The 14,043-nt window shown below is 38.5% G+C and overlaps 1 protein-coding gene across 1 annotated transcript in view; it reads left to right on the top strand.

Annotated features, from left to right (window-relative positions):
- Window positions 1-14,043, top strand: part of DYNC1H1 (dynein cytoplasmic 1 heavy chain 1) — a 44,594-nt gene that overhangs the window by 25,423 nt on the left and 5,128 nt on the right. The window contains exons 44-70 of the mRNA XM_085317435.1: window positions 721-854; window positions 1,122-1,236; window positions 1,363-1,524; window positions 1,601-1,815; window positions 1,901-2,105; window positions 2,269-2,442; window positions 2,542-2,661; window positions 2,789-2,909; window positions 3,447-3,642; window positions 4,115-4,232; window positions 5,234-5,449; window positions 6,007-6,219; window positions 6,406-6,533; window positions 6,962-7,115; window positions 7,959-8,105; window positions 8,188-8,338; window positions 8,540-8,793; window positions 8,966-9,100; window positions 9,199-9,293; window positions 9,389-9,563; window positions 10,686-10,761; window positions 11,860-12,020; window positions 12,323-12,434; window positions 12,516-12,576; window positions 12,958-13,081; window positions 13,424-13,537; window positions 13,813-13,983. Of these exons, the coding sequence (XP_085173561.1) occupies window positions 721-854; window positions 1,122-1,236; window positions 1,363-1,524; window positions 1,601-1,815; window positions 1,901-2,105; window positions 2,269-2,442; window positions 2,542-2,661; window positions 2,789-2,909; window positions 3,447-3,642; window positions 4,115-4,232; window positions 5,234-5,449; window positions 6,007-6,219; window positions 6,406-6,533; window positions 6,962-7,115; window positions 7,959-8,105; window positions 8,188-8,338; window positions 8,540-8,793; window positions 8,966-9,100; window positions 9,199-9,293; window positions 9,389-9,563; window positions 10,686-10,761; window positions 11,860-12,020; window positions 12,323-12,434; window positions 12,516-12,576; window positions 12,958-13,081; window positions 13,424-13,537; window positions 13,813-13,983 (4,047 nt within the window). The remainder of the gene's footprint in view (window positions 1-720; window positions 855-1,121; window positions 1,237-1,362; window positions 1,525-1,600; window positions 1,816-1,900; window positions 2,106-2,268; window positions 2,443-2,541; window positions 2,662-2,788; window positions 2,910-3,446; window positions 3,643-4,114; window positions 4,233-5,233; window positions 5,450-6,006; window positions 6,220-6,405; window positions 6,534-6,961; window positions 7,116-7,958; window positions 8,106-8,187; window positions 8,339-8,539; window positions 8,794-8,965; window positions 9,101-9,198; window positions 9,294-9,388; window positions 9,564-10,685; window positions 10,762-11,859; window positions 12,021-12,322; window positions 12,435-12,515; window positions 12,577-12,957; window positions 13,082-13,423; window positions 13,538-13,812; window positions 13,984-14,043) is intronic.

Raw genomic sequence — 14,043 nt, 5'->3', positions numbered from 1 at the left:
GCAGGGCTTTGCCACTGACCCATCTGGCTCTTATGACTCTCTTAATATAATCATTGTCCTTCGTTAATTAAACTAATCCATAAGAAGTTTGTTCTTTGATTATYTGAAGTGAATGCTGCCACAAAGTTAATAGGTATTACGCCAGTGATGCTATTGTAAGAGCTATCATCACTAATTATAAAGGCAATATAAAATATTTTTCCAGAGTAGAGAGGAATACTCTCTACTGAGTGTTGCTGACAGATGTTGCATATGGAATCTGTTTGATAAAACAATGATCTTTGAACAACACTCATGTTGTAAATTTTATGGCAGACTGTTTCTGGTAGCATGCAGATACTCTGCTGGATCAGGACAAAGGTCCATCCAGCCTGCTACATATCTCTGTGACCAATAGTAAATGCCTAGGAAAGACTTTAAAATAACCATAGAAGGCCAAGTCTGTAGTGCTACTTCTCAGTCTCTTTGGTGACTGGYAACTCAGGTTCAACTTACTGTATGGCTAGTAGATTTAATGTTAAACCCAGTGCTGCTATGTGTAGTGCTCTAAGCTGTAGACATGCTCCTGTGCTAGTTAAATGCACAGGCATTCCTAAGCTTTTGTAGGGAATTGCTACATTATATGATACTCCAGTACTTTTGTTTTCATCTATTCTAAATGGGTTCCTAAGCAAACTCCCATAATCTTAAATTCCATACTGTACTGATTGACTGTTCTAGGACTATATTCCAGTGGATCAGGAAGAGTTAAGAGACTATGTAAAAGCTAGGCTGAAAGTCTTCTATGAAGAAGAACTTGATGTACCACTTGTTCTGTTCAAYGAAGTCTTGGATCACGTGTTAAGAATTGACCGGTAAGTTGAGACTGATGTTGTTCATATAAATGGTATCTAAAGAGTTGCTCTCAAATAGAGTAACCTTAGTTAAGCCTAAATAAGAGTGGAGCATGATCCTATTCTTGTCAACAGATCATCTAGCTCTAGCCTACAGATAACAGGATCCTGGCTGGAGAAATGTGTGTTACCAGTTTTGGTGCTGACTTAGTCTAGATGCTCAAGAAAAAATCTTCAGGAAGCTGATAACACTGTCAGTCCAATATGCTTGGTTACGTTCTTTTTCAGAATTTTTCGTCAACCACAAGGCCATTTGCTGCTTATTGGAGTCAGCGGAGCAGGGAAAACAACCCTCTCAAGATTTGTTGCCTGGATGAACGGTTTGAGCGTCTACCAAATTAAGGTTGGCATACCTGCTTCACTTAACAAAAACTGTTGTTCAAAACTCATGCTTTTTAAATATTTATCTCTAAGCAATCTCATGAAAAGTTAAAATAAAATGTTAATAGCCAGTGTTTAATCTCATCAGGTTCATAGAAAATACACAGGTGAAGATTTTGATGAGGACCTGAGGACAGTATTGAGACGTTCTGGCTGTAAAAATGAAAAAATAGCTTTTATAATGGATGAGTCAAATGTACTGGATTCTGGATTCCTGGAGAGAATGAACACTCTTCTAGCCAATGGAGAGGTAAGAAGATCTTAAGTAAATATTTCAAGCATCTTTTTACAGCTATAAGCTACTACAAAACTCTCTTTTGCATTAGGTGCCTGGTCTCTTTGAAGGGGATGAATATGCCACTCTTATGACTCAGTGTAAAGAAGGAGCACAGAAAGAAGGCCTAATGCTAGATTCACATGAAGAACTCTACAAATGGTTCACTAGCCAAGTTATTCGTAATCTCCATGTTGTGTTCACCATGAATCCATCATCTGAGGGCCTGAAGGACAGGGCAGCTACCTCTCCTGCTCTCTTCAACAGGTAACTGCTGCATATTCAAAATACCTTACAAATACTATTAAAATTGTGCTTGTTGGGGAGGCTTAACAAATKCTTTGTATTTCAGGTGTGTCTTGAACTGGTTTGGAGACTGGTCAACTGAGGCACTATACCAAGTTGGCAAAGAGTTTACAAGCAAAATGGATCTTGAGAAACCAAATTATATTGTGCCTGATTACATGCCTGTCGTGTATGATAAGCTACCACAACCACCATCGCACAGGGAAGCTATCGTTAATAGTTGTGTGTTTGTTCATCAGACTCTTCATCAGGTAAGTTTTACTACAGTGATTAATTGGTGTTGATCTCCAGGTTAGAATGTCAAGTGCCTGTTTCAAAAAAAACAAACCCCAAAACAACAACAACAAAAAAAACCTGTGGTATTTGAATGGATTGAAAATCGGTGCATAATCTGTAGTTTCTTCATTCTTAAAGGCTAATGCTCGTCTGGCAAAGCGAGGAGGCAGAACCATGGCAATTACACCACGCCACTATTTGGATTTCATCAACCATTATGCCAACTTGTTCAATGAGAAACGAAGTGAATTAGAGGAACAGCAAATGCATTTGAATGTTGGCCTTAGAAAAATCAAGGAAACAGTTGATCAGGTTCATATCTTTACAACTTTGCCTTTTATAAGCCTAGCAGAGCTACTAAATGAGTCTCCATGCTTAGTCTGAATTCTCACATCTTACAATCCATCTCAGGTGGAAGAACTACGGCGTGACCTAAGAATAAAGAGTCAGGAGCTGGAAGTGAAGAATGCAGCAGCTAATGACAAGCTGAAAAAGATGGTGAAAGATCAGCAAGAAGCTGAGAAGAAAAAGGTAAGAATCTTTGTTGAATCTTTGTGAATAGTAAATGTTCTTATTGGTAAAATATTACAGGCTGCAGAGCAACTACTTGAGGAAATTCAACTTCTGAAAAGCAGCTCTTTGTGGAATTTTCTCCTAGGTCATGAGCCAGGAGATTCAGGAACAGCTGCACAAGCAGCAGGAGGTGATTGCAGACAAGCAGATGAGTGTGAAAGAAGATCTTGACAAAGTAGAGCCAGCTGTCATTGAAGCTCAGAATGGTACAGTACCTGCAGAGATGATGGTCTATGATTGGACCTATAACCAAAGTCAATGGGAACATGTGTTAGTGGGGTTTGAGTTGGTCCTTTCTAACTAAAGTATATAGGCTGATAATTGAGATGCCTTTATAGTTGGCTACTTCCTCTCTGGCAAACCAGCTTTAATTGTTCCATCTATGTATTTATGAAGAAGGCTCATAGTCTGAAGGACTCTGCTTATTACTTCATAGGTAAGGTGACAGTGAAGCTGTGCCTTCATGAAATTGTAGAGGAAACATTGCTTACATAAACTTCAAGAGAATTGTTTTTAGGCAGTAGGATAGACTGGCTGTGGCCAGTTGGTAGGTTGACATTCACAGAAGCTTATCTTATGATGCAATAGGTCAAATGTTATCCACTAGTATTTGCTTCTCTAATAACCGTGAATTCCTTTGAGAAGCTTGAAACTTCTTTACAGATCCAAGATATTTTAACAGACTTCGCTAATTGTTTGTTTTCCTCCCAATGAAAATTCATCGTCTTTCTGGCACTGGTTAGCTGTGAAGTCGATAAAGAAACAGCACCTGGTAGAGGTGCGTTCTATGGCTAACCCACCAGCAGCGGTGAAGCTGGCATTGGAGTCCATCTGCCTACTGTTGGGTGAAAGTACAACTGACTGGAAACAAATACGTTCAGTCATTATGAGAGAAAACTTCATTCCAACGATCGTTAACTTTTCTGCTGAAGAAATCAGGTAAAATGCAAGTGTGAATTATGTGAATAAACTACTCACAAAGACATGGAAGGTCATCTTGGACTTTTCCTCTGTCCAAGTAATTGCTTTAATAGAATTTTGCTTCTTCTGAGACTACCTTAGTTCTGCATGTAATGAATGTACAGGTGAGGTGGGAAACAGGCTACTGGGCCAAAGATGCAGATCAGGACAAAACAGCTGGTTTTAGCTAATTTTGGCATTCTTGCAAAGTAGTATGTTCCTGTCAAAGCCCTATTACTAGTTGAAAGTACTGAGTAATACTAAAAACTTGTTAAATGTTGTAATTTCTGAAACATCTTCAACTAATTAAAATATCTCAGCTGCTAGTCAGCAAAACTACTAGAAATTGTTTTTGCCAAATGTGGACAGTAGACCAGATAATGGGATACTTGACATCTTTGCGTTGACATCCAGTGTACTGAATCTGTCTCTAAAAAYTTTTCCTTTGCAGTGATGCCATCCGGGAGAAGATGAAGAAAAACTATTTGTCAAATCCAAGTTACAACTACGAAATTGTAAACAGAGCTTCATTGGCCTGTGGGCCTATGGTGAAATGGGCAATTGCACAGGTAAAGTGACTGAATGCAACCTGAATTTGATACTATCAGAGTCTGAAGGCTCTTAGTTTAACAGTATTCAGCTAAATACAGCAAGCTATGTTGCTCAAAAATAGTTGGTAGAAGGTTCGGGTGAATGCACGTGGGTTCTGTAGTACTGTGCCAGAGAACTAATAGTCAGTTGTGATGCACATTTTGCAATCAGAAGCTTAGGGTTACAGTAAACACTAGCTAATGATTTCTCTATCTCTTGTCATCCTTTAATAGTACGAGACAATTGTTTCTGGAAGACAAATGCTGGAAAATACACTGCAGTCCTCTTAACGAAACTTTCACAGTTTCTGTCTTGCTTCAGAATGGGGCATATTCCCACACAGCTTTGTCAAAGACTTACAGATGGAGTTTTTTTTTTTAAAAAAAAAAAGCTTGACTAGTTTCCTAAAGGAATAGGCTTTGGGGAAGGAGCCTTCATGCTGAGATACCTAAGGATGGGTTACTGACCTGCTGGCGTTCAGCACAATAGTATGTTTGTTTTTAAAGCTGTGCCTGCTGTGAATGACAGTGGCATGTAAAGGTAGAACCTGTTATCAGGACTCAAGCTAATTGACTGGTTCTGTGGCTTGACAGTGCTGGGGTTTTTGTGTTTKTTTGTTTGTTTGTTTTTTACCAAGGTAAAGGCAGATTAGGTCAGTATCAGTATGGAGACCCAATTGTACATGTATTCAAAACAGTATTGCACACTATTTCAGATTCCATTTATGTGGTCTAAACCTTTCAAATGTCTTGCTGTGAGTCTACAGAGGAGCAAAAAGAGCAATTAGTATTACGTCTGGACCTGATTTAAACTGAAGTCTTAGTGAACCATAGACAATCTAAGTTTATGTTATCACATAGTTATGTATCACAAGTACTTAAGCTTGAAAAGATGCAATCAGTAGTATATGCCTGAATGCTGTGATCCTTATTAACACATTTTATTTTAGAAAATGTAAATCCCTATTTATTGTTTACAGCTGAACTATGCTGATATGTTGAAAAGAGTAGAACCTCTACGTAATGAACTGCAGAAACTGGAGAATGATGCCAAAGACAACCAACAGAAAGCAAATGAAGTGGAACAGATGATACGTGATCTTGAGGCCAGCATTGCACGTTACAAAGAAGAATATGCAGTACTGATTTCGGAGGCACAAGCTATTAAGGCAGACTTGGCTGCTGTAGAAGCGAAAGTAAGACTCTGTTACATAATAGCAACTTTCTATTCTTTCAATTTTGATAGTCAGAAATGGAACTATTTTTCAAACTTGCATTTATTGAACAAACCTGGCTGCTTCTGCTAGCACACTTGGGCTATCTGTTTCATCCCTGGGTCTCATGAAGCTTCTTAAGCTATTGAAACCTTGCTAGAGATAGAAGTACCAATTCATGTTGCCAGTTGGCCATCCAAACAGCACATGTCAGGCTGAAAATAAGTGGGAAGCCCTTGGAAGACAGAAATAGTCATGGATGTACTGTAATATCTTAACAGGACTTCTTTATGTTTTTAAAACTTTTCAATGTCCTTGATCTAATCATTAACATACTATTATGCAAGTACTTTTGCTTTTAAGCTCTTCAACATGACAGTGGAATACCAACATAATAAGTTAACACTGAAGTGAAGGAACACAATTCATTTTCAAGCTTTTCAATTTAAGTTGGGCCTTGACTCAATGTAACTCTCCCCAGAATAAGTACTGTGACAGTGCATCACCTAAAGAGACTATGTCACCATTTTTTTTTCCAGGTAAACCGTAGTACAGCTCTTTTGAAAAGTCTCTCTGCTGAACGTGAACGATGGGAGAAGACAAGTGAAACTTTCAAGAACCAGATGTCCACTATTGCAGGAGACTGCTTGCTTTCAGGAGCTTTTATTGCTTATGCTGGTTACTTTGATCAGCAGATGCGTCAGAACTTGTTCACTACATGGTCTCACCATTTGCAGCAAGCAAATATCCAGGTAATGATAGGGTCACGACGGCATAATCATAAATCAAATTACTGCAACAGTTTAAAGCTTAAAACTTTTAAGTACAGAATGGAGCTTTTGCAAAAAGTTATCTTGTAGAGCTGCTTTTACTCAAAATATCTTCACCAGATAGGTGGAGAATCTTAAGTCATATACTAACGACGTGGTACTTTTCAGTTCCGTACAGACATTGCAAGAACTGAGTACCTTTCCAATGCAGATGAGCGGCTTCGCTGGCAAGCAAGTTCTCTACCTGCAGATGACCTGTGCACTGAGAATGCCATCATGCTCAAGCGATTTAATAGGTATTTCATTCTAGGATACAGAATTCTAAAACAATGTTCTTGCAGGCTGGTTTTTTGAACCTATCAAAGAATCACAGTAACTCATTGAAAGCACTGAGTTTCACTGTTGTAAGAGATTTTAATATTTGTGAAAGTTAGTTTCAGCTATTTGAAAGTAAGCACTCATCTCTGCTTGCATTTTTACTGTGCTTAGCTGTTGCTTAAACTGAAGCTGTTTTGTTGTCCAAATACAAAGTGACCTTTGAGAACTCCAGAAGAAAGTAAGCCATTGAACCTGGACAACTGATTTCTGCAATATAGAAATCTAAAGACTTGTATATAGACTTGTGAAGAGTTGAGACTAATAATGCTGCCTAACTTCATAAAACTGCTTAAAGGTTGTCTGCAATCAAAACCTAAATGATGGAAGTGTTTTATTACTAACTTAGGTATCCATTGATCATTGATCCCTCTGGACAAGCTACAGAATTTATCATGAATGAATATAAAGACCGTAAGATAACTCGTACTAGTTTCTTGGATGATGCTTTCAGGAAGAACTTGGAAAGCGCATTGAGATTTGGCAACCCTCTTCTGGTTCAGGTTAGTTGTGTGATCATGTAGAAACTGTTTATAAGTCTTCGATTCTATCTTGTGTACAAGAAAAGTTTGGACTTGCTTTGTTAGTAACATGCAAGTAACTGCATTTTCAAACCGTAATTTAATGGGATAACCAATACTGAGTAGTAAGTGAGGTATTAGTCCTGAGGAAACTATAATCAGTGAGGTAAGCCGTCAAAAGGAGATGAGTATGTTTTCCCTTTTCCACCATTTTATGGTTAAATGCTTTTGTTTTTAAATGATCTACCTCCAGTCTCTAAAATGACTTAAAACCTGCATGTCTGTTACTTAGTTCTCATATACCATTTTTTCTTCTGTGGAAGACGTCCTGGTTAAAATATTGGCTAGTATCACTAGTTATCCAGAATTAAATCTGCTTTGAATAGCAGGAAGATGTTTTAGTAATATAAAGTAGTAGTCAGTCTTTTGTACAGTTGCTTTTAATTTYTGAGATGAATTATTTTAGTTTCTTTGCACAGAAGTAGAAGAAAGAATGGTTGGCTCACAAGTGAGGATCAGTAACTGCGTTGCTTGTGCTGCAAAGAGGACCTATATTATACGTCAAAGCAACTAGACCATTAGCAGTACTGTTAATGATCTGTGTGGTTACAGCCTAAACTTCTAGGATTCTGTATGGTTATGGCCTAAACTTTGTGCTTATGTAGCTAAACTACAAACCTGAAGTGGAAATACCCCCTGAATGTGATCCATGTTCCAAAACAACTGCAAATGGACTTCTGCTAGCACTTAAGCCTCATTTGGATCAGGATTTTTAGCTTGAGACATTTTGAAGTGAGTACCAGACTAATATGTTCCTTCTTTTAGGATGTGGAGAGCTATGATCCAGTTCTGAATCCTGTTCTGAATCGTGAAGTCCGGAGAACTGGAGGCAGAGTTCTGATTACCCTGGGAGACCAAGATATTGACTTGTCACCGTCCTTTGTTATCTTCCTCTCCACCAGAGATCCAACAGTAAGTAAAACTCAGAGCTATCCTGTTTGCAGAAATGGTATGCCAGAGAGCTGAAAAATGTTTCTTATGTTTACTGTGATAGGTTGAATTTCCACCAGATCTCTGCTCTCGTGTTACATTTGTGAACTTCACAGTAACTCGCAGCAGCCTACAGAGCCAGTGTTTGAATGAGGTCCTGAAAGCGGAAAGACCAGATGTTGATGAAAAACGCTCTGATCTCCTCAAGCTTCAAGGTATGTTTCTCAGAATTACAGTAACTTCATCCTGTTATCAAAAAATACAGTGATTTAGCTTTTATACAGCTRTAAAGTATCTTTATAGCTGATGCTCTTGCTTTCTTCAGGGTGTCCAATGGCAAAGCATATATAGGTCATACAGTCCATAAAGGCTAACAGATCTGTACCATATATAACCTAGTTTTTGTTCTAATTAAGGTGAATTTCAGCTGCGCTTGCGTCAGTTGGAAAAATCCCTGCTGCAGGCGCTCAATGAAGTGAAGGGACGTATCCTGGATGATGACACCATCATTACTACTCTTGAGAACCTGAAGAAGGAAGCAGCAGAGGTCACTAGAAAAGTAGAAGAGACTGATATTGTCATGCAAGAAGTAGAGACCGTCTCCCAGCAGTACTTGCCCCTCTCTACAGCATGCAGCAGTATATACTTTACTATGGAGTCACTGAAACAGGTAGGATGAGCTCTTCTCCCTACCAGAAGCTTCATGTATTTCCTATTCAAAGCTTAGTAGGTACTGTCTAATTCCAGCCGTGGCTGCAATGTTGCAATTCTGTGAGCGTAAGCCATTAACTATCAAAAAATAGGACTCTTCAGAAAGGAAACTGAACTCCCTTGTCTTTCAGATACATTTCCTGTACCAGTACTCTCTCCAGTTTTTCTTGGACATCTATCACAATGTCTTGTATGAGAACCCAAACCTCAAGGGAATTACAGACCATACTCAGCGTCTTTCGATCATCACAAAGGATCTCTTTCAGGTTCCATATTTTATTTAGTAAATGTGATTCTTCAATCATTTTTAAAAGATCAGTGTTCAAGGCTCCTTATACTACTAAAATTACTCTTCTGTTGGTAGGTGGCTTTCAATAGAGTGGCACGTGGCATGCTACATCAAGATCATATAACATTTGCTATGTTGCTGGCTCGGATTAAACTGAAAGGCACTATTGGGTAAACGTTTATTTCCTCAGTTCACTATAGTTGAAAAAGCAAGAGATATCTTGAAATCAGCACCTTGCTGAAGTCTTCTGTTCTCTTACCATTAGGGAACCTACATATGATGCAGAATTCCAGCACTTCTTGAGAGGGAAGGAGATAGTACTAAATACTGCATCTCTTCCAAAAATCAGTGGTTTGACTGTAGAGCAAACGGAAGCAATGATGAGGTTGAGCTGCCTTCCTGCATTTAAGGACCTTGTTTCAAAGGTTCAAGCTGATGAGGTAAGTGTTGGGTAGGGTTTGCTTCTGCACTAAATGCCCTGGTTAGCTTTTTAGGTTTTTCCTTTAAGAGCTTTGTGCTACACTGAAGTATTATCTTCGATAAAAGAGCAAATTGTCCTAAGAATACATCTGTGTTCTGACTTGTGATAGTCCGTACTCAAAAATGCGCCCATATCTTAAATGGTGCATTTAATTTTGGTTGCCCTGTCTAGTTTTTATATTAAAAATTGAATTCTCTTTGCTGCCTCTAATCTTCTCAGCAGTCCAAAAATCATCAGCCTTAGGGGAGAAATAATTCATAGCTTCAGCTGGGATTTGGTAGAAGTCTGTAGAATCAGTGGTGGGGGAAATGCAAAGGTTATAGGACAGCAGTGAAATGATTAGACAGATTTAAAGAGTGTAATGGATGAAGCATAATTCAAGTTTTAGATACGGGTTTTGATTTAAAAAAAAAATAAACTCGGAAGTTCATTGAAGAAAACTTGACTCAAGAACTACTAAATGTGATGGTCCACGTGCAGTTTTGGTCAGTCTTATTCAGACCACTTATATCTAGTAGCCTGGGCTAAATTAATCTTTTCCTTCAATTAAATTGATTTGACTAATGGTCTGTTATAAGAATGCTCCTGCTTAACAGTGTTAGCCCTGTCCTACTTCACARGCTCAAATGCTGCATCACTCAAATGCTTAGTACTCAATCTAAGCTTTTATTCTAAAGATGGATGTTAGGATATGGGCATTAAATGGTAAAAATCTTACAAAACTGTGGATTTCATTGATTAAACACKTCAGCTACTTATTCGAATTTTTAAATCAATAAAGGATTTGAAAATCGAAGACTAGTGGAGCTTGGACAGTGCCAAGCTCAACCATACCTTGCGCAGAGTTATTTCTGTCTGAAAACTGTTACGTAGCTGAACATTTCTGCAGTACATTATACAAAAATGCTCTATTTTTAAAGCTGAGATTGAGAACCTCYCTAGTATCAGGAGCAGGATCTGGACAGACTTCACCTATGTTACGCTTGTACAGCATAGAGCCCTTGCAGCAGGCTCTTGAAGCTGTTAAACTCCAAGTTTTGCAAAACTCCAATTTCAAAATTTGCATTTTCTTTCGATACAGCAATTCTGCATCTGGCTGGATAGCAGCTCACCAGAGCAGACTGTACCATACCTTTGGACTGAAGAGAAACCTGCAAGTAAGTTGAGTTGCACTATTGTCCCCACTGATCCTACCAACTTTATTCTATGTAGAATTACTTAGATTTTCAAGGCAATTCTAAAGTAGACCTTAATGCATGGGAAAATGACAACCTTGGGATTGTGAAAGAGAAGTGTTTTCAGCAGACTGAGGTTCTAAGCAGCAACCACGACACTTAGTTCCTGCTCGTATCTTGTGTTCTAGTCTTCCACTGAGCATAAAATGTCTCTCCACAATCTTGTTAGAGCACATAACAGTTTGGATTAACCCTAGTCATTTCAAGGGTGCAATTCAGTACTCTAAAAAGCTTCAACTTCAACACAGGTTTTCTGAGGACAAGGTCTACTAGAGTATTTACTGCTGCAGTTGTTATATCTAAGTGTGAAGTTTTAATTCTTATTRCATTAGTTGCTAGTGCTAATTTCTTAGATTTACAACTTGAGGGTAACTACTGATAGGGGGAAGAGCTGAAGGGCAGGAAGGTAATGTAAGGAAATGTTTGCCAGCTGTGATTATTCAAGCTGTGTTTCTGTAAGTGATTTTCTAAATTAAGCATTCTAAGCTTGTATTTAGTAGCTACTGTAAAGCAGCTTGACARTTAACTTAAAAGATCTAAGTTATCTAACCTGTTTATGCTAGCCAGGAGTGATATTTCAAAGACTAACCGCAGACTAGATTTTGAATTAGTGAAAGGGTATAAAGTGTTCTGCTGTCACGGGAACTTAAGTGATTTTGCATTGCCCTTAAGTGATTTTAAGGGCAATGCTTCCAGACTGTAGATTTTATAAAGTTGGCATTTCAGTAGAATCCAAAAGTATCTTGTTAATACAGTCCTCTAAAGGGCTTGCAACAAAAGAAATTGAACAGATAATTAAGACTTCATAGCAACCAGCTGAAGACAGTAAGCTTAACTTTTGACAAAGTGAAAAGGGAATATGATCACTYCATTAGTAAGATGCAGCAGATACTTCAAAGGGATAATTTTTCTCTAAAAATCCAGTTGTCCGAACAAGATGAATGATGAAATAAGAATTGAAAAGRGGAAGGTTTTGGGTCATTCTCTGACCTATCCATCTAATTTATCTCCCCTTTTCAGCTCCTATTGGACAGGCTATTCATCGCTTGCTGCTGATCCAAGCCTTCCGTCCAGATCGTTTGTTGGCAATGGCTCACACCTTTGTTTCCACAAATCTTGGAGAGTCTTTCATGTCCATTATGGAGCAGCCTTTAGACCTAACACACATTGTAGACACTGAGGTAACCTGACTTTTTTTGAAAGGCTGATATCCTGAGATAGACTTTGCATGAATTCTATAGTAAGTACACCAGTCACTGGAATATTTCTTCCATTTATCACCATACATTGAAATATTTCTTCCATTTCTCTTTCTTCCATTTGTCTTTCTCTCCATAGGAATAGATTGTGTTCCTATTTGTTTTTGCTACTTTGAGTTTATATTATGCCTTTAGCTGACAAAGGGAAGACAGACTGAGCTTACTGCATTCTCATATTTTGTATAGTGCCTGCCTCTTATCCTTTTAAATTTCCTGGACTATAGGTGAAACCTAATACTCCTGTGCTGATGTGTTCTGTACCTGGCTATGATGCCAGTGGTCATGTTGAAGACCTTGCAGCTGAGCAGAACACACAGATTACTTCTATTGCTATTGGTAAGAGCACACCTCGTTTCATCAGTCAAGCATAAATGAAATTGGTAGGGGTAAGAGCTTTAGCTACTTTTTGTCTTTTAGGTTCTGCTGAAGGGTTTAACCAAGCAGATAAAGCAATAAACACAGCAGTAAAATCTGGAAGGTAAGTTCTGTCTCTTTTGTTAGTTAGAGTACTGGGTGGCAGAAGGGTAAAATAAGTAAAATAATCTGTTGGCTAAACCGATTAAACCAGAAGGAAAACAAACTGAGACTGTGTCCATATTTCAGTTCCTAAACAGTTTAAACACAGTTATTCACAGCTTGTATTTGGTTTAAATACTTTCAAGAGGAAAGGTAGGTAGCATCTGCGAAACAGGAAAGTTAGCCCATTTACAGTAGACAGTAACTGATTCTGTGTGGAATATACTTAAAAGAAGGAGGAAATGTATAATATTAACATCAGATTCTGTTACTTCTGGTAATTATGGTCACAATCCATAAGCTGTAAACTCAAAAGCACTTACTCTGTTTCAAAAAATCACAGATGGGTAATGCTGAAGAACGTCCACTTGGCTCCTGGTTGGCTGATGCAACTAGAAAAGAAGCTACATTCCCTACAACCTCATGCTTGCTTCAGACTCTTCCTTACAATGGAGATTAACCCCAAGGTAACAATTACCTGAAATTTGATGCTCTGGTATTGTAACTGGCTTGCAGAGCCAAGAATGCTACCTAGGGTAGCATTTCTCATGATTGACTTACCTGGACTAAAGAAAGACTATGTGCTTGTCAGGGCAGTTATTAGCCTTGGTTTCTGAAAACTTGATTGTACCTGAAAACTTCCTACCATTCCTTTCATTGTTTCCCCTGCCCTTCCAAAGAAAAGATGGACTTCACTGCATGTGCTGGCAATGAGGCTTTGATGCTAACCTAAATTGTGCTGCTAGATGGATTGAATTTAGTGAAGAGTAAAGGAGTTGGGTTTGAGTTTAACGATCTTTGTCTTTTAGGTGCCAGTGAACCTGTTACGTGCTGGCCGGATCTTTGTGTTTGAACCTCCTCCTGGTGTAAAGGCAAACATGTTGAGAACTTTCAGTAGCATTCCAGTTTCAAGAATGTGCAAGGTAAGGCTGAGGCTTGTGTAGGTGAAGGGAAATACCTGAATGTGTTTGTGAAGGTCTTGGTTTAGAAAGATGGCTTGAAAACTCAACTGTTAAGACTTGCATAGCATATTCTGTTTTCAAAGCAGTAAAGTAGTAGTTGTACCTTCTGGTGATAGGGTGTATTCAGTTAAGTAGTGACCTACTGTTGGAGGTGACATTTTCTAGCCCTTTAGCTGATTTTAATATTAACCATTTACTTGAGTAATAAGTGTGGGTTTTTTTCTTTCACTTCCTAGTCTCCAAATGAGCGTGCTCGTTTGTATTTTCTTCTTGCGTGGTTCCATGCCATTATCCAAGAGCGTTTGCGCTATGCTCCCTTGGGCTGGTCCAAGAAGTATGAATTTGGAGAATCTGACCTGAGATCTGCCTGTGACACAGTAGATACATGGTTGGATGATACAGCAAAGGCAAGTAGTCTTGTGTACTTAAGTAAAGGTAAATTAGATAAGATCTTCACAAAAAGGTAG

Source organism: Rhea americana, unplaced genomic scaffold (genome assembly GCF_003343005.1).
Source record: "Rhea americana isolate MKP2758 unplaced genomic scaffold, rheAme1 scaffold_5, whole genome shotgun sequence".
Taxonomy (NCBI): domain Eukaryota; kingdom Metazoa; phylum Chordata; class Aves; order Rheiformes; family Rheidae; genus Rhea; species Rhea americana.
Note: the sequence above shows the minus strand (reverse complement) of the source record. Positions and strands in the feature narration are given on the sequence as shown.